The sequence below is a fragment of the Nicotiana tabacum genome, chromosome 6 (genome assembly GCF_000715075.1).
Source record: "Nicotiana tabacum cultivar K326 chromosome 6, ASM71507v2, whole genome shotgun sequence".
Classification (NCBI taxonomy): Eukaryota; Viridiplantae; Streptophyta; class Magnoliopsida; order Solanales; family Solanaceae; genus Nicotiana; species Nicotiana tabacum.
Genome location: NC_134085.1, coordinates 10,966,671 through 10,985,319, shown reverse-complemented (window position 1 = coordinate 10,985,319; position 18,649 = coordinate 10,966,671). Strand labels below are relative to the sequence as shown.

The 18,649-nt window shown below is 34.0% G+C and overlaps 2 protein-coding genes and 1 non-coding gene across 5 annotated transcripts; 1 reads left to right on the top strand and 2 right to left on the bottom strand.

Annotated features, from left to right (window-relative positions):
* Window positions 1-3,961: 3,961 nt before the first annotated feature.
* On the bottom strand, window positions 3,962-4,032 carry TRNAG-GCC (transfer RNA glycine (anticodon GCC)). Its single transcript has one exon. It is a non-coding gene; the product is annotated as a tRNA-Gly (tRNA).
* A 103-nt stretch (window positions 4,033-4,135) lies between these two features.
* Window positions 4,136-9,891, top strand: LOC107769283 (glycine-rich RNA-binding protein RZ1C). Of its 2 annotated transcripts, XM_016588499.2 has the most exons (4): window positions 4,136-4,428; window positions 5,249-7,220; window positions 8,664-9,145; window positions 9,335-9,891. In XM_016588499.2, the coding sequence occupies exons 2-4, from the start codon at window positions 7,182-7,184 to the stop codon at window positions 9,564-9,566; spliced, it is 753 nt and encodes a 250-aa protein (XP_016443985.1). In that variant the 5' UTR covers window positions 4,136-4,428; window positions 5,249-7,181; the 3' UTR covers window positions 9,567-9,891. The 2 variants fall into 2 exon arrangements, with proteins under 2 accessions (XP_016443985.1, XP_016443978.1); XM_016588492.2 differs by lacking the exon at window positions 5,249-7,220 and having other exon boundaries at window positions 4,139-4,428.
* A 630-nt stretch (window positions 9,892-10,521) lies between these two features.
* On the bottom strand, window positions 10,522-18,435 carry LOC107769299 (putative pectate lyase 12). Of its 2 annotated transcripts, none has more exons than XM_075254549.1 (5): window positions 18,047-18,435; window positions 17,220-17,934; window positions 16,951-17,142; window positions 15,671-15,876; window positions 10,522-10,840 (listed from the first exon to the last, which is right to left on the bottom strand). In XM_075254549.1, the coding sequence occupies exons 1-5, from the start codon at window positions 18,163-18,165 to the stop codon at window positions 10,585-10,587; spliced, it is 1,488 nt and encodes a 495-aa protein (XP_075110650.1). In that variant the 5' UTR covers window positions 18,166-18,435; the 3' UTR covers window positions 10,522-10,584. The 2 variants fall into 2 exon arrangements, with proteins under 2 accessions (XP_075110650.1, XP_075110651.1); XM_075254550.1 differs by having other exon boundaries at window positions 18,039-18,173.
* Between the last annotated feature and the right edge of the window lie 214 nt (window positions 18,436-18,649).

The following is an 18,649-nucleotide window of genomic DNA, read 5'->3' as shown; positions in this document are numbered from 1 at the left end:
CTTTCTTTTCATAATATCATACATAAGTAAAAAAATACAAATTTGAGAAAAATTATACCTTAATTTTCTCAAAGATCTTCTTGAGATGGTAGAGCCTCATGATGATAACGTGTTATGAAATATAACTCAAAGTAACAATATGGAACAAGAAAATAAAAGCAATTTAATAAAACATGAACAAGAAATGGAGATAGAGAGAAGGAAGAGATTTTTCTTCTTCAATTGTGTGTATTTTCCTATCTATTACAAGGCCTTTATATAGGCATAAAAAGTGAAGAAAATATGTCATGGAATATGTCATTAAGCATTTGAGATGAAGATCATGGAAGAAGAGTAGACATCCACCATAACGTGATATTTATCATAACAAATTTTAAATACATACCAGATGTCAATCTTTTCCGGCATACAGAAAAGAAAGAAAATATTAGAATCAATTACTTAAATAGTTACAACTTATAGGATATTCCATTAAAGTCATTTTTGTTTCTTTTAGAACATTAAAGTTATCCAATAATTATTTTTTGACTCAACAAATGAAAGCACAATTAACCCCATTGAAATATCAATGTAAACAGTTTTCCAAAGCAATGCCAATTATTATATTTTTCAAACCATAATATATACTAAAAGAATTTCTTAAAGTAATCTTGGCGCACGTCATTATGAGTTATACTACTTAAATCATTACTCAACACTAACGTTAAATCATTACTCAACACTAACGTTAGAACCCGACAGTTTTGACAAAATATTAATCTTATAAAATTGTGATCTAATATATCATATTATTTTTATAAATCTTAATTGTTATTTTATTATTTAATATAATGTGCAGAAATATAATACACTCTATACAAAATCAAAGGATACACATCATATAGTACAAAGAGATAAACCTTTTATTTTTTTTATTAAAAATACCTACCAATATTTTTAGTAATTATTAATTTATGTTATATATATATATATATATATATATATATATATATATATATATATATATATATATAGTATACTTATCTTATGATAATATCCTAACAATATCTTTATATTTTTATATTTTTATTATGAAATTATGAGTTCTATTTATTAACTAAATTTTCTACATGAGAAATTTAATTATTGTATACATTTTTACGCTACCGCTTGAATATTTTGTTAAATTATTCTTCCATATAGCATATAGCATGATCATATGAATTATGTTTTTATCTGTAGTTTTATCTTATCCATATAGCATGACCATATGGAAGAGCAAGGTGGGAAGTTCTTGGAGGGAAGGATATCGGGGGTCTATTTGGAAACAGTCTCTCTACCCTAGGGTAGGGGTAAGATCTGCGTACACACTACCCTCCCCAGACCCCACTAAGTGGGATTATACTGGGTTGTTGTTGTTGTTGTATAACATGACCATATGAATTATTATTAAAAAAAATTCTCATCTCAAAAAATAAACTAGTCTTATTATTTATATATCTTTACATTAAATTTTTAAATTTATATATTTTTTCCTTTTTGTAATAATATCCTAAAAGTATATATAGATATTTTTTCTATTTTAAATTCAAATTCAAAAAGAGCAACTAATTATTAACTAACCTAACTAAGTTTGTGACATCTGACATTATTATATTGATTTACTTCTCCTATTCTATATAGATAAATTAGTTAACAAAAAAAAACTCTTAAGTTTAAGTTGCATCAACATATAACTAATGATACAGTCATACCTCTTTATAAAAACATCTCTATATAACAATCATTCACTATAAAAGTCAAGTTTTGTCGGAACCAATTTTTATATTATGATATAATATATGTTCTTTATAATAGCACATTACTATAGCAGGCAAAAAGTATCAAAATAGACGAGTCTGTTATATAGAGGTTTGACTGTATATAGTTCTTTTAATGTTGATAAACTTTTCATTATGTTTAGCAAAATTAGTCAAGTTGAGGTATTGCCGGATTGTCGCATGTGTTTATATATTTTAGCTTTTGTTATGGTATGATTAAAGAGAGACTTTCAGAAACTATTATGTCTTAGTGGTTATTAGCTAGTTGTAGCTACCATTTACTATATGACTTTCTATAGCTATATTTTCAAATTTTTTTAGGATGTATTTAAGCTACTGTATTTATGAATACAGTATCATTTCTAGGCGTGAAACAGGGGATTACAGTTAGACAAATTTTTGTATTCGAGTGTATTCGACTGTATTCATGGCGTGAAACATGAGATTACAGCTGGACATATTATTGTATTCGACTGTATTCACGGCGTGAAACAGGGGATTACACTGTTTTTAAACGGAAAGTGAATTAATTAACACAATAGACTCCTAATATAACTCAACAAACTCAATTATAACACACAAATTTTGTATAAATACCCCAAAAACATAGCAATTTTCAGAGAAATTATATAATACATCTGAATACATAAATTATATTAATTAAAAAAATAAATGAATACATTCATGGAATATAGCGAGACAGTGAATACAATGAAATACATGGAATACAATGAGATACACTAAAAAATAATTTTTTAAAAAAACAATGAATACAATGAAATACATGAAAGTACAGCGAGATACATTGAAAAAACACTTAAAAAAAGGTAACCAAATCTTCAATTTGCTCAAGGGTAAAACAATCACCCTTGAGGTTGAATCTTCCAACACAATCGACAATGTGAAAGCCAATATCCAAGATAAGGAAGGGATTCCCCCATATCAGCAGCGTCTGATTTTCGTCGGAAAGCAGCTTGAAGACGGCCATACCCTAGCCGATTACAACGTCCAAAGAAATTGTTCGATAACTTTATTATCCTAAAAAAAAAGTTCCCTTGATAGAATATCCTCATAAGTTGGATGACCATTTAATAATTAACTCAAAATATTGTCATACAATGAATAAGGTAATTTTTATAATATTTTAAAAATAGAAAATCGATGTTTAATTTTATATTAAAAATAGATAAATCGACTACCGCATTTGAGATTCCACCTTCCATGATAGAGAGACAATTTCACATTGTTATTCTTAAAAGGGATTTGCACATTTAGTCACTCAAATGTTGATGAATTGTAATGTTAATCCTTGTGATATCTAAGTACGTTTAGTCCTAAATTAACACACTTTTGATCTCTTTCACTTGTAATATTTCACGAATTATACCATTAAATCCTTTAATTACCCATATATTGCATAGAGTTTGTATTATTATTCCTTTTTTTTTGTTTCCCACCTGGTGTCCAATACCCGCATTGGAGCCCGAATATATCTGGATTCGCGCCGGATAGGGCCCCATTCGGGGGGTTACACTCCCTACTAAGAATTTTTCCATACACAGGGCTCGAATCTGAGACCTCTGGTTAAGAGAGGAGCAGTCTCATCCATTGCACCACATCCTTTGGTGGTTTGTATTATTATTCCATATTTAAGAATAATATAATCCTAAAAATAGTCGAAATATATTATACTTCCTATATAAAGGGACCAAAATACACACTTCTATTAATTGAAAATTAAATATGTTTAAGCATGTATCAAAAGGATCAAAATTAAAATTTTACCAATTATTGAAAGAGCCAAATGATATTCTCCTTATTGTTAACATTTCTCAGTTTACCCTTACTAAGAGTATAATTTATTAGATTTCACTTTTGATGTATAAGATATAATATTTTCATTGGGGAAAAGAACAATAAACACATGAAAATCTTATTACCATCATCTAATTGTTGCTAATAAATACATGTGGGCACTTCCCATATATTTCACTCATTCAATAAATTGTTTATTTCTTAAATTTCATGTTCAGTTACAATATCACATAAATGAAAATGGTTAGATTTTATTTAAAATAAAAAAGGGACCACAAATGTGGCAGCCACAATATCACATAAATGAAAACGGAGTTATTTGTTTTTAAAAACAAAAAAAGGAAAAATGCACCAGCCGGGAATCGAACCCGGGTCTGTACCGTGGCAGGGTACTATTCTACCACTAGACCACTGGTGCTTGTTGCAATATGCATCATATATTGTATTTATATAAAATATTAAAGGCAGGGGTCTTATTTGATTTTCTTAAAACTACGAGGACATACTGGTGCAACATATTTAAAGGTAAAAAGAACTCAAAAAATGAGAGCAGTCGAGGGTTTCTAAGAGAGAAAACGTTCGACGCCTTTTTTTCCTCTGAATCTCCGACGTACTTTTCAGAATCTGGCTAGGGTTTAGGCTGTTGAAATTCGGTGGTTGCTCAATTTTAGGGTTTCTGAGAATTACTGGTTGAATTAAGATGTCAGGGAAGGTGGGAGATTATCGAATTTTTGTAGGAGGGTTATCATCGGACATTACTGAACGTCAGCTGGAAGATGCCTTTAGCCCTTTCGGTAAAATTGTTGATTGTCAGGTTCGCTATTTTCCGTAAAATTGACTTGTATTTTCTGTTTATCTTTCGAATTTGATGCAATTTGTTACCTTAATTGGCGATTTTCTGTCTGTTTGTGTGTAGCTGAGTTTCTTGTTTGGCTTTGAAAATTGGAACTCAAAATTGATCATTTATATGATAATTGTAGTAATAGATATAATAAAATAAATCTATGTTCTTTTTAGAAATTTTTTGTGAGTTTTTTTATTGAAGTTTATTGACCTTTTGTTCTAGCAAGTAAGGGATGTATTTGTTCTTGATTAAAAGTCTATTTTTGTGGCATATTTTTAAGTGAGGCTCAAGAAGATTCAAAATCCATCTGGTTATCTATATTGTTGAAACTCTTTTATTTGCTTCTTGTGATTAATAATTGGCTTAGTTAGATTTAGACAAAAGGTATTTCTGACCATGGTATGTAAAGCGTCCCTATTTTTATAGCGTGATGCCTAAGTGGTGCTTCTTTATCTACATCCAATAATAGCTGCGGAACAGATTGTATGTTATTCCTTGTAGCTTGTCCCTGGAACTGCAGAAATGGTGGTGAGATATATGTCTGCTGAAGCAAAGGAAATGTTTTAAAGATCAACCATGAGATCAAAATGGTTTTCTGTTTTAATTTTTGTTTCTTAGTTTTTTTATAGTTTGTGTTCTGTGGGAAGGATTGGCTGGTACAGTCTTTGTTTTTTGAAATCCCCTAGATTGCTTGAAGTTGAGGACTATGTCTTGTTATGTTCTGTATTTGTCTCACTTTGATTACTTATTAATAACTTTCCTCAATTTGCTGTGCATCGGCTGCTTATAGAGTCAAAATGCCTTAACTGGATTAGTATGAGGAAGTTGTTAGTTCATCGGGATGTGCAAAGTTTGTGGGAGTTCACCATTTGAGATACTAGAATCTGTTCAGCAGCTTGTTTTTTATTCACTCGCTAGACTATTCACAAAAGACAGTTGACCTTTAATTGCATTTAAGATTTGAGAGTGGTTTGCGTTAAAGAAACATTTGAGAATAGTTTGGATGAAGATCAGATTCAATTTCAGAAATAACATTCGGAACTTTGCTCTTTGATGCGGGTTGCAGCCGATTCAGAAATTGTGCTCCGGGTCCATGTATGAACTATTTGAATAAACATCCTTTCTCTTTCTGGACTTCATTGCGTCATCTGCATGTTGGCCTCGGATTGAAGACAATTTTCTTCATTCAGAGTTAGATGCATAGCAGTCAACTGACATTAACGTTCAGTAAACCTCTTTACCTTGCGAGATGCATCAAATGTGGGAATAGAGGGTAGAATTAGCTTTATATGCAAGTTGCTTCTATCATGCGTAGCAGTGGCAAGTAATCATGCATTTTTCTGCTTTAAGTGGGAATAAGGTCCATCAAGAGATGAATTTCAAATGCATAAACTACGGTTTATGTCCAGTTCGAACATGTCTTCAAGTTGAGTTGGCAGACAGCTTCCGAGAATGGCACCTCCTGGTTTTGGCGTCCTGCAAGATGAATATGATTGGAAAATGTTGTCTGCTCTTTTTACTAGAAGTTGGTGTCATATTCCCTAGTTCGAGGGACCAGATGTTAGACACGAATTCTAAGTGCTTTGGAAGGAACATGAGAAAGTATCATTTTCTCTTTTTAGCTGATTTTTCAAATCTGCTATTTCTTTGTTAATTTCTGATCTCTGAGATCCTTGGAAATTTGTCCCGTCAATAATTTCTTTGGACTGTAAGCTGCATAAGATCTTGGTGCGCGAAGTTCACAAGAGAAACATAACAACTTCCGTCCTTCTGCTTTTGATCTTATGAGGATATTGAGACCTTTAGCTTTCTACATTGTTGTTCGTTTCACCTCCTTATGTTTGTGGTGCTCGTAGTCTGTGCTTTCTTTTGAGTTTGTTTTGAAGAAAAATCAGTGAACAAAATTTTGAAGCTGTAGCGGCTCTTATCAAACACCCTGCTTCACTATATATGTTCCACAATCAAGAGGGAACTCGATTCTTGACCTTTTGAAAGCCATAAGATCTAGATACCTTCAGTTTATTTGAAGGTTGGATTGTTGCTTCAGTGTTTTTAGTTCGTTCCCACTTTGGAACATCAGAAGATAGACATATTCTTCAAGGCTGAAGAGTAGTAGTTCTTCAAACAACCTAGTGAAAACAATGAAGTGTTTTACTTTTCAGATTTTTTTGGTCAATGATATATTGATTTGGATTAGTTTTTTGGCATCTTAGTTGTCCATTCGCTTTGAAATGCATTTTATATGCTGAAGCTGGATTAAGATTTTGAAGGTCAGCTTCATCTTCTTTGACGGCTTTCTAGTCAACAACTGAAGTGGGGAAAGTTGAAATGTCGCTAGTTGGTGGATGTTCTTAATTTTGATTACTTGAATTGTTAAAGTTAGCTAAATGAAGATCAGTGTCTTGCATAATAACTGAAATAAAAGCATATGTTTTTGGGAAATCAAACACAGAGAGCTCCTCAAAAAGGTATCTTGCAGCTGAGTTCTCTCAGTATGGTCGATCACCTATGGCTTAGATGTACTTCTGCCATAAATTTGCTTGGCACTCGTTAGTTGGTTGAATAAGTGAAGGAAAGTATATGACCTTAAATCGGATCAATTGGCATTGTCAAGAATTTATCCGAGATGTTAGAATGCCTTCATATTTGTTGTTTTATGTTTTGCTGTTATTGGCATCGACTTCATTGGGTACATTTGATCTGAGTCAACCTAATGGGGTCAGATGAGTGAAATCTGCAGGACTGCAGATTCTGCTGCCCAAGTAAGACTCCTTTGCTGTTTTAAATGTATTATCATCCTTAATTACTTTTATATTCCTAGACCTTGCTCTAAATATGATTCTTCGGGATCCTCCATTCTCATTTTAGTAATGTGATTAAGAAAACGTGTAGCAGTCGGTTTTACCAACTTTATTTTCATTGCCTACCATTTGTGTCATTGCTGCATGTACAGTTATAAAATTGGAATTTGACTTGAGAACTGAAGTCTCTATCATGAATTTAGTTAACAAAGATTTCCATTTTTGAAAAAAAAAAAAGAAGAAAAAAACAAAGAATTTTGAAGTTGAATGCTAATGTTTGATTTTTCAGCATCAAAAACCTTTTGAAAGAAATAAAAAATTCAGCCCTACGAAGGTACTTTCCGAGTACAAAAGTATCAATGACTTTCTGTCTTTTAAGTATGCAAGGAGTTCAGGAATCTCAATACATGATCCGAATAATATGCAGCATTTCTACTGCACTCTATATAGCTATCAATTGCTTTACAAAGCACAAATTAAAAGCCATAATTTAAGGATAATTGAGGATTTTGCAACAATGGCTAAAATCTGAATAACTTTCCTGGGAAGTCAATATTTTCCTTTCATGTAAACAAAACCGTGAAATTTGTCAACACCTTCAGATCAGTAAATGAAGGTTGAGGCATGGCAGAAAGGGAAGGTACTTGAGCAAAAAACCTTGAAAATGATGGAAGCAATACGATAGAAATGTCCCTTCCTTTTCCTTTTGGTCCCAAGATTAATCTTGTATACCAATTATGACGGGCCCAACGTGAATCATTCTAAAGCCTTTGAAATTGTGTTACACTTACTGTTTCATGCCTATTTATAGACTTAGATAACAATCTCTGACTTAAAGCGTGAAGCATTCTATTTTTGACTTCTTTGATTGTATCTTGGGTCCAATCATGTCTCGGTATGTGTGTAGGATAGGTCATCATTTTTGCAGATATGGACAGAGAGCAATAAGGTTGTGATACTGACTTTTTTTTTTTTTCTGAATTTTGGTGACAGTCCATTGTGATAGATTGAGTCCCCGTGTTTAAATTGGCTGGGTTTGAGCAAATTTGTTTTCCTCAGTAACGTTCTGAAAGAAAGCTCTTGTTTTGCTGGTTGAGATAGCTTCCATTATACATGTATTGATCCAACAATTTATACGCTATGCCTCAACCCAAGCTAGTTGAACAGTTTCTAATAGTATAAAGAAAGGAGCCAAAACATTTTTAGTCTTACAGATATTTAGTTTTACCATTTGATGCTCCAGATATTTGGTGAAAAGAGTAAAGGGTAATATCCTGATACATAATGCTCATCATCAGTTCGACTATCTCACACTTATATATATTATCATGGGGTTCGAAGAACTAAGCTCTTCTATTTGATGTGTGTTTTCTGGCATTAGTTTCTGAACTTTTTGTCCCGTAGGTTATGCTGGACAGAGACACTGGTCGCCCTCGTGGATTTGGGTTTTTAACGTATGCAGATCGCCGGGCAATGGAGGACGCGATAAGAGAAATGGATGGTGCAGAGTTTGGTGATAGGCCAATCACAGTGAACAAGGCCCAACCAAAGATGGGAAGTGAGGATCCTGACCATGGCTATGGTGGAGGTTACCTATCAGGTGGCAGGGCAAGCTATGGTGGGGGTAATAGGTCAGTTGGGCAAGACACTTGCTTCAGCTGTGGTCGCCCTGGCCATTGGGCCAGAGACTGTCCATTAGAAGGAGGTGGCCGTGGTGCTCGACCACTAACACCCCCTCGTTCTAGGTATGGTGGTGGTGGACGTGGCGATAGGTTTGGAAGTGACCGTGATAGGTACATGGATGACCGGTATGATAGAGGGAACTATGCTGATAGGGAGCGCTATGACAGCAGATACGGGAACCGTGATCGATACACTAGTGACAGGTACTTTATAAAAACTGACAATAATGCAGTGGTATCACAATTTGACCCCCAACTCCCCAAGAAATATAATTGTTTGAGGTGGTGCTGCTTTTTAATCTTCTTTTTCCCCTCTTCTTCTTTTCTTGTTTAGTATTAAGTGTGAAGTGGTATTAGTTGTCTCACCAAATATGACTTCTTTTTGATATCTAGGTACCCTCCTGGTGGTGATCGCTTGGGCAACAGGTATGGAGGTTCTGACCGCTACCCTGAGAATGGTTATGGCAAAGAGAGAGGTTTTGATAGGGATGTAGGCCCGAGAGGTGTGGGTGACAGATATGAAGCTGGAGGGCCAGCCCGAGAAGGAAGAAGCTACAGAGATAGAGCAGGACCCTATGACCGCCCTCAAAGGGGAGGACGCCCACCTTCCTTTGACCGTTATTGAAGTGCCATCTATGTAGAAGATGTTGAGTTTTAGTTGGTCTCTGCCGCAGTTTGGTGGTATGGAGTACAGTAGGGTAACTGTATGCCGTCTTGTTTGGAAGCAGCTAGTAGTTACTATGCATGAATACTGACGAGTAGAGTAAATTAGTAGAAAACGTCGCAGCGTTATGTTTATTTTAGTGAAACAGATTGGACGTCTTTAGTGTCTTTTGGTTTTGTTTTTATGCTTTTGTAGAAGAGGGAGCCTTCCTCTATTGGAACGCATTATGGTACCCTGTGTGCCATTTCCACTTATTGCTCAAATCATACTCTCTCATCGTGAATAACAAGGTTGTCCTTTGTAATCAGTTAAATAAAATTCTTAGTCTAATACGTCTCCATATATTGTAAGAAAGCAAAGCATGCGATTCGACTCTGAATACATGTATTATAGAACGCTACTGAGCCTGTGATGCCAACAATTCGTTTAGCCATATCGTTTACAAATTTGAAGGAACATGAAGCCCGGTGTAATCCTGCAAGTGAAATTTGGAAAGGGTAGTGAGTACACAACTTGACCTTCACCTTATGATGTTTTCTGTGGACCTTCGACTCCGAACAAGCATGCAAATCAAAGTAGTATACAAACTTGATAACTAGAGTGAGAATTAAAAGCCTATCGTGAGTGAAAATAATGCTAAATTTACTGATAGAATGTCATTATCATATCTCCTTTATGATCTCCAATTACTGGCGCTTTATGATTTCCTCTTAAGGAAACAAGAGGAACTAAAAACTAGAGGATCAGCACAATCGATGGAGACGAAAACCCAATCAATAAGCCCACAAGATAAATAAAAATAGGAGAAAGCACAGTGCTCATTCCATAATTAACAGCCTATATGATGCCTCTCTAATATTCCTACCAATCAATCAATGTACAAAATGCGGGGCTCCTATGAATATGACTAATCATGTGAAATGAAATCTTTCATTTCCATAATAATTGAATAATACAACAAATGTGCTGTCCTAAAATGCTATAGCAAAAGAAATAATGGTATAGATAATTGACCACCTTGTTTGGTGAATATGTACAAAGTCAGAATAATTAAAAAGGATAGTAAGATCGGGGTGGTTGTATGCGATGGAGATGATCCAGCAGAAGATGCACCAGTACCGCTGAATATCATTCCGAACATGTCGACATCGCCGCTGGTGGACTTGGCATGACCGCTGCCGCTGCCGCTGCCTCCGGTAATGCCCCCTTTGGATGACATGCTCATACTGATGTCCCTGTTATATAAAGGAAGATTGTTACACCAGTCCATGAAAAGTTAAGAGAGTTAGATAACTAAAATGGAGGACTTGGAGACCTATCAGTACGTTATCACCTTTAGTAGTCGAGGAAACGCATGATTAGCGGCGGAGCTAGAATTTGAACTTTATGTGTTCGGAATTATAATCCATTTAAATTATTGCATTTGAATAAATATAGGGTTTGAACAAAAGTTATTAGGCTCGGACGAACCCTCAACCAACTCCACCTCTGTGCAGGTGGCATGTGGGAAAGGAAAGAGTATAATAAATTAGAGCTTAATTTTATTCATTAACGAGTTAAAAACTATTTATAGGTAATTTTGTAGAGAGATTAGTGGATATATTTGACATCGATGGGTAAAAGTCTTAGACAACTTAGCATATGTGCAAATATACGCACAATACCTAAAAATTCCTCTATATTTGGCATGCACAACTAATTAGACATTGTAACACTAATAGGTCCTTTTATAAAAATTAACAACTACCACATAAAACATAACAAATTGTTTAAATAATAACCGTGCACAATAAATTTTTACTACTATCAAAATATAAAAACATTTATTTAACAAATATCACAGACATGTATTTTTCTTTTATTGAAATTGGCCTTAAAAATGAGCAATTTCGGTAAAAGATTCAACCAATAGGACCATACTCCCTCCACTTTCCTGACATAAAGTTGTCCAAGCTTGATTTATTAATATCAGAAGAGGGGCCCCTGAAATTTTTCGTTAAAATAGCAGTGGGCCCACATTCATGGCTGGAAAGCAACAACCAGAGAATATAACTTCATCTCCCACATGCTAAACAGCTATATGACCTTTTTGCCCTAGCCCCTACTACAACTCTCTAACGAGTAATAGTCTGTTTGACCAAGCTGCAAAAATAACTTATTTTGAGATTTTTTTTTTTTTAAAAGTGTTTTTCTCAAAAATATTTTTGGTGAAAAGCAGTTTGTGTTTGGCTAATTAGTTTGAAAAATACTTCTGATCAGCAATTAGTGTTTGACCAAGCTTTAAAAAATTGATTCTAAGAGTATTTTTCTCAAAAATACTTCTCAAAAAAGTACTTTTTGGAGAGAAATTACTTTTGTCTGATTCTCCTCAAAAACACTTTTTTTTCCTTCCAAAAGCTTGACCAAATACCTCAATTTTTGGTCAAAAGTACTTTTGACAAAAAAAAAGATTTTAGCCAAAAATAAGTTTGGCCAAACAAGTTATAAATGAACACAGGTCGTGGTTACAGAGCAGCTTACTGTCTGAACATTTGACTATTTCATAATACTCATATATATTTTTAAATTAAAAAAAAAAGTATTTGTCACGAAAGTATCACTAACCACTATTCATAATCATATACTTTTGTGAAAGGAGTAGGCCAAAATTTAGAAATCACAGCTAAAAAGTAGCTGGACTCCATCCTTCCCTATCACTCTCACAAGATTCACATAAGTTCATTAGTATATATATTTACTGTGAAAATTATTTTATTAGCTGTACACAATTCTATATTACCAGCTCTGGTTTTAAGTTCACTAGCATAAATAATCATATATATCCTTTTGTTATTAAAAAGTTACAATAAGTCATATAATTCATATTATACTCATATAAGTTAGTTAAAAATTAAAATTTATAATTGAAAATTTTATTAATTATTTTAAGTAAAATATTATTTATTTGAAAGATAATTAAGATACCAATAATTCTTTACCACAGTTATCAATTCAAATACTCCCCATTTATTTTTCAAGAAATTTTGGTCTATCTGGTTTGTGTAGTAATGTCTTTGAGAGGCTATATTTAAGTTGGTCTGTTGAGTTAAAACAACTCAAAGAAGAGTGTATATTGTTTGCACTGTTTTTTTCCAAAAGTTCATACATCGTTAAAAATATTTAGATCTTGTATATAATTTCGTTTTTAACTATTAATGCCAAATTTTTATTACAACCCCAACAAAATCATTACCAAAGCTAATAAAAAGGACCATGATCCCCCCGACTTCTAGCCCGTTTGATCAAGCTGCAAAAATCAGCTTATTTTGAGAAGTGTTTTTTTTCAAAAGTGTTTTTCTCAAAAGTATTTTTGGTGAGAAGCAGTTTGTTGGCTAATTAGCTTGAAAAACACTTCTGAACAGCAATTAGTGTTTGACCAAGCTTTAAAAAACTATTTCTAGGTGTATTTTTCTTAAAAGTGCTTTTCAAAAAAGTGCTTTTGGAGAGAAGCTATTTTTTTCTGTTTCTGCTTCTAAAAAATATATTTTTTTCCTTCCAAAAGTTTGGCCATTTTTGGCCAAAAGTGCTTTTGGCAAAAGAAAAACACTTTTAACCAAAAAAAAAAGTTTGGCAAAAAAAAAAAAAAAATTGGCCAAAAAAAACTTGCCAAACAATCTATTCATCTTGAATTGCAAATATGTCATGGTTCCTACTCCCTATACTTTCCTAGAATCAATGACAACTGAAACGCGAAGGCCGAAAAGACAACTCAAGACTACAAGGCTGGGTTGGTCTACTGGGGTTGTTTATTAGCTTTAACTGTGCATTAGCTTTAACTGCCAAACACCCCCACATAATCACGTGGATCTATGAGACCTAGCTTTGTAAGAAATTTTTTGGGATTATACTACTAACAACCCAGTATAATTTCATTTGATGAGATTTGTAGAGGGTAATATATACGCAGATCTTACCCCTACCTGGGTTAGAGAGGATATTTTCAATAGACGCTTGACATCCTTCCCTCCAAAAACTTCTTACCTTGCTCTTGGGGTCACTCGAACTCGCAACCTCTTGGTTGGAATTTTGGGATTATACATATGTTATATATTCGCCGATTATTTTTAGTTTAATTGATCGAATGAACGGCTATTTAGGTTATTTCTTCAATAATCCGCCTAAATTATACAACATTTATCAGTTGCCTACCAAAACTATCACATGTCCCCAGAAACTCCCTGAATCATATTCCCTTCATAATAAAACCCCTCGTCACTTTCTTACTAGTGAGTATAATACACTCTCCAAATTATTTTTAAAATCTGCCATGTGGTAATCTATATGGATATTTGTTTAGCTTAACCTAAAAAACAAACTTAATTAAGATTTTAATACTCTTTACTATATCATTGTAAAAAATAACATGATAAAAATAGAAAAGGGAGCTAGGGTTAAAATTGGTGGGTTAACGGTAAAAAACTCATCGGAGACTTTGCTCTCATTACAGAATGGCTACTCTAATCTCTCAATAGTGATTTTCTCTATTAATCTTGGTTCTAACCTCGATGGTTCGTCTATTCTTGCTTCTGTTCGAAAATCGGGATAAAAATCAGGGTTTCTGCTCCTAAATCGGTATAGGAAGGATTTTGACATACCAAAATTCTGAAGATTATTGAAAGGAGATATCTAAATTGTTAAAGAAGATAGCTACACGCAAGTCCTATATCTTTGTTCCCTAATTTCTTTAAAGACATTAAACATCATGCTCTACAAATACTTGAAAGGGTGTTTCTTCTTTCAAACAAATTTAGGTGAGAAATGAAGGATGGAGAAAAGGAGAAAGATAAGAAAGAAGGTGAAATATAAAGAAAAAGAGGAGAAAACAAAAAGAAATATAAATTTTAAAAAAGAAGAGCTAATTCCCCGTTAGACACTGTCAGATGGGCCATTTTAATGGCTATTTTTTAGCTTTCATGCGCTCTTGGGTAATTTGTTACACACATTATACCACATAAGCGACAAGGAGGTTTTATTCTGAAGGGGAATATAATTCAGAAGATTTTCAGGAATAGGCGATAATTTAGGTGGGCAACTAACAAAAATTGTATAGTTCACCAACAAAAGGTGAATGAAAGCCAATTACATTATTGACACTTGGTTGATGGATCATCTGGCCACTTTAAATAACTGAAAGCAAACTAAAAAAGAAAAAAAACAGATAAAGAGGGGGGAGAGGGGTCAATTCAAACTTACTTTTTGTTTAAAAAAAGATACTTAAACTATACTAATAATTTTAATAGAATAAACTAGACAAATAATAAATAATACTGGAATTACATATCTATATTACTAATCTCTACATAACTAATCCTTCCATAATTAATCTCTACATAACTAATCCCTATATAATTAAATCCTGCAATGACTGTATAACTAATCTCTACACACCTAATTATCGTGTAACTAAATCTTACTTAACTAAGCTTTCCATAATTAACCTCTCCATAACTAATCCCTATATAATTAAATCTTGCAATGACTGTATAACCAATTCTTGCTTAATTAATTTTTGTATAACTAACACCTATATTACTAACCCCCGGCATAACTCGTGTTCGAACCAACCGACCCTTAAGTGGTTATTTGGTACAATGGTGGGATAAATAAGGATATCACATCCCATGGGATTAGCTATCCCACATTCTAATGGGATAGCTAACTCCACCATTTTGATGTAAAATTTATCTCGAAATTAGTTAAACCTATAATCAAATATGGGATAAATACAATCTCAAATTGTAACAACAATAACCCAGTGAGTTCCCACAAGTGGGGTCTGGGGTGGGTAGAGTGTACGCAGACCTTATCCTTACTCCGAAGGGTAGAGAAGTTGTTTCCGAAAGACCCTCTGCTCAAGAAAACGAACAATCTCAAATTGTATCTCGGGATTATTATCCTTATACTTTGTATCAAAGGACACCTAAAAGTCTTTCAAATTGTAATTATAACTAATTTCTGACTTATAGTAAATGGGTTGAAAGTAGTAATAGAGGAGAAGTGTTTGTTAGGGTTGGGGGGGGGGTTACCTGGGACCACCAAGGACACCGGCATTTTTGGTGAGCTGATCGATGAGAAGGGCGGATTTGGGGTCGACGCTGTAAGCTTTGACATATTGGGTGCTAATGCCTTGGCCTGAAGGCACAAAAAATGCACCATTAACCATAACGTCGCCATCACTCCTCCAGTTCCAGTCGTTCCACTTCCCAGTGTCTGTGTCCTCCCGCTTTGTCACCTGTTCCCCCAAAAAACAAAGTTATAAATGAAAAAAAAAAAAAAATTTTTTTTGGGGGGGGGGGGGGGGGGGGGTCTGCAACATTTAATTAAATACATTTCACTTTTGTGCTTTAAATTTTGACATTAACAATTTGTTAGTTATCAGTTGATGGTTAAATAATTTTTTTAGTATCATGCGAATCAAAACTAGATGACTGATAATTGAAATGCTAAAACCACAATTATCACTAAGTTCTTATTAATTGTTGTCCCACAAAAATGTAACCATGAAAAATACTTAGTACTCCCTAGGTTCACTTTTGGTGGTTTATTTTTGACTTTGCATTCCCCTTTAAAAAATATGTATTTTATGATTTTGCCCATAATAACGATAGGCATTTTCAAAAGTGTTTGAAAAATGATTTGGGAAATGAGTACTTAATAATAAGTGTAAAACAGAAAAAAAAAATCTTCTTAATTTAGTATAATGGACAAATAAAAATGAATATATTCTTAATATAATGAACAAGAAAAAATAAACGGAGTACTATTTTCAACACTTGTCAAACGTAACAAAAATTACTATTTTCAACGTGCTCCTCCATCTTGCTAGAAAACAGTGTGAATCAGTGGTAGCGTGTTCACCACGCGCAGGCTTGGCAAGTCATCCAAAGAGCACCAAATGTGGCGACATAAGTCAAAAAAAAGTTTACTAGATTTCCAACACATCATTAAGCCATAATTTTCAGTTCGTGGAAAAGATAACATTACTAATTATGAGTACTTCATTTGAAGTTAAATAACAAATTTCATTTACCAAGGGTTAATTTGACTAAACTTTGAATCTATATTCGATAAGTTTAACTTAATATTTTAAAATTAAAATTTAGATACTCAAAAACTATACGAAAAATATTATAAGTCTGCAATTTTTGCTTCAATATGATAAGAATAATATTTAAAACATTTGGTGAAATCTCACAAATTTGACTTTCAATAAGTAAAATGCGTTGTCTAAATTGAAGCGAAGCTTTTAAGAAGATAGAAAAATTAATCCAAAATAAAAGATAAAGAAAGAAGAAGAAAATTTTACCTCCTTCAAATTAGGGTCATCAGGAGCAGTATAGCGATTGCCCTGACTATTAATAGTAGGACTTGCACTACCACCGATTGCATACATTTGCCATTCTGTGAAATCGTTGTTCACCACATGTACATATCCTCTTCTAATCCTTGGCATTCTTTGCACTAACCCTTCTCCAAAATGATTAAACGCTATCGTCACCTGAAGTTTTCAAAATTACACTTACAACCCCAAAAAATCATATTTTTATACACAAAAAAAAAATTAAAATATCTAACCTGCATTCCTGAATCTGGCAAGTATTTATCATCATGTCCCAAGAGCATAACATCATCATGATGGCTAAAATAGCTATTCGAAATAGTAATAGCAGTGGACCCCATGATAGCATCAATCAAGCCATCGGTACAATGAGACAATGCACAATGATCAACCCAGATATTTCGAGATCCAAAGATGGATATACCATCACCGTCAGATTTGCCTCTATACCCAACATGCGTTGGACTCGACCGTATATTAGTATTACCCGAAGGGACACAATTGTAAATATGAACATTGTGTATAATCACATTGCTCACGTACTGTAACGTTATGCATCCGCCGCCGGTAATGTGAACATTCGCGCCGCGGCCGTCGATAGTTTTGTAACTGTTCACAATAAGCTCGTGTTTTAGCTTAATAACCATGTCGGCGGCGAACACGATCCAGAGAGGTTCCTCTTGAACGACGGCGTGCCGGAGAGAGCCCGGAGTAGGGTTAACGGTGTCTCTGTCGGAGGAGTCGGTGACTACGTAGATCTGACCGTTTTTTCCACCCATTGCACCTAGACCGAACCCAATGCCGCAGTCGGCTAACCTCTGTCGGTTTTTCGCCCAGTTTGAGTCGCATTGCCAGCAATCGTCTATTGGATTTCCGGTTAGACATTTATTACTACTGTCTCTAACAGTTGTTTCAACTATTTGTCTTCTCACAATAGACTCATTTACCCTCCTGAGAAACATAGAAAGTGTAGAAAATTAACAACAGATAGATCTGTATCAAATATTGCCGAATAAATGCAGATAAAATACAGTACTGAGCTAATTAAAACCCACATTTTTACCTCTGTACATCTTGAACCACAGATTCAGGGAAGGGTTGGGTAAGATTGAGTGTAGCACTAATTAGAGGGGGAAAGGAAGTAATGAAGCAGAATAAGAAAATGCTAATCATAGGAGGCATAGTTGATGAGTAAAAGGAACTCTTAAGACAGGGGAAGCTATGTCTCTTGTTCTTAAATGCTTAGTCAAAGGAAGCTGCAGATTTTGGGAAAATGTAACTTACAATATAAAACTAAAGAATTACTACTGTTTATTAGGGTTTTGGATTTCATAGATGTTGGTAATGGTGGCTGTGATATAGCCAAAACCCAATAGCCATGAAAGGAGGGGGAGAGAGAGAGGAGATGAGGAGCGACTTGTCTTTCTTCTCTCCTTTGCAAGTTCTCTCTGTGTCTCACATTCCTGACTTGGTTATTAAATAATTGTTGGATCCATTAGTAAATGTGTAAATGATAAAAGAAACTTGAGATTTTTAATCAAGAAAGTGGCTTAGATGCAGTCCCCTTTTTAAGGCCATGTTGTAATAAAATACTAAAATAAAGGTCTATCTGACCTTTTGCTAACCTAAATTTCTACTACTGTACTCGAGGAATTGCAACTTAGCA